This window comes from Nicotiana attenuata, unplaced genomic scaffold, assembly GCF_001879085.1.
Source record: "Nicotiana attenuata strain UT unplaced genomic scaffold, NIATTr2, whole genome shotgun sequence".
NCBI classification, from domain to species: Eukaryota; Viridiplantae; Streptophyta; class Magnoliopsida; order Solanales; family Solanaceae; genus Nicotiana; species Nicotiana attenuata.
The window spans coordinates 1-1,001 of NW_017707379.1; the positions used below are offsets into that span (position 1 = coordinate 1).

The 1,001-nt window shown below is 39.7% G+C and overlaps 1 protein-coding gene across 1 annotated transcript; it reads left to right on the top strand.

Moving 5' to 3' along the window:
- Positions 1-336: 336 nt before the first annotated feature.
- Positions 337-924, top strand: LOC109222858 (the record flags this gene model as incomplete). The annotated part of the gene is made up of 2 exons (XM_019387158.1): positions 337-714; positions 802-924. Coding segments are annotated over exons 1-2 (501 nt in total), but the record flags the coding sequence as incomplete, so codon positions are not given.
- Positions 925-1,001: the final 77 nt, after the last annotated feature.

Below are 1,001 nucleotides of genomic sequence, written 5' to 3' on the forward strand. Positions count from 1 at the left end.
AATGTAGGGGCATAGAGAGAAGGAACTACTTCTGGAGGCGTGAAAGGTCTACCTATGAGTGGGGTTGAAGAAAAATCTGGATGAAATGAAGAAATTGGGGAATAAGATAGTTGATGAACTGTTGTACTACAACATTGAAAGATGGAGCATGGTGTACACATTCTGCAAGTGTGATAGTGTTGACAATAATATGGCAGAATGTTTCAATGCTTGGATTTTGGCAGCAAGGCAGAAAAGACTATAATGACAATGCTTGAATAAATAAGGGTGAAGATAATGAACATAATAGGTCAGCTCAAGCAGTTTGAAAACACTTGGATTACTGATTTTTCACCAATGGCCATGAAAGTCTTGGAAGAGAACACAGAAAGGTCAATGAAATGTAACATTTTCTGGAATGGTGAGTTTGGATTTGAAGTGAAGGAAGGATCAGGTGCAAGTGAAGTAAAGCATTTGGTGGACATCAATAGGAAAACATGCACGTACAGAGCTTGGATGTTAAAAGGCATACCATGTGCTCATGCAGTTGCTGCCCTGCATTATAAAAATCTGGAGCCGTTGAACTATATTTCTCACCAGTACAGTAATGCCACTTACATGAAAACATACAGTTACTTTCTTCAGCCTGTCTTGGGTATGAATATGTGGCCAGAGTCACAAAACCCAACTCTTATACCACCTCATGTCAAGAAGATGATGTCAGGGCCAAATAAGGTTAGAAGAAAAGAGCCAGGTGAAAATAAGATAGGAAAATTGTCCAAAAGTGGAGTGGAAATGACATGATGCAATTGTCATAACAAGGGTCATAACAAGAGGGGGTGTCATAAAGCTGCTGGAAGTAATACTGCTGCTACTTCACCAAGTTCTCTGCCTGCAAGTGTTGGTAGTTCAAAGCCACCAACGCAAAGTACTGGAAGAGGAAGGGTACGCCAAAAGGTTCTAAAGAAAGTGAAGTTCTCCTTAATGTCTATTCTCTTTTTAAATATACCTAGATTCCTACT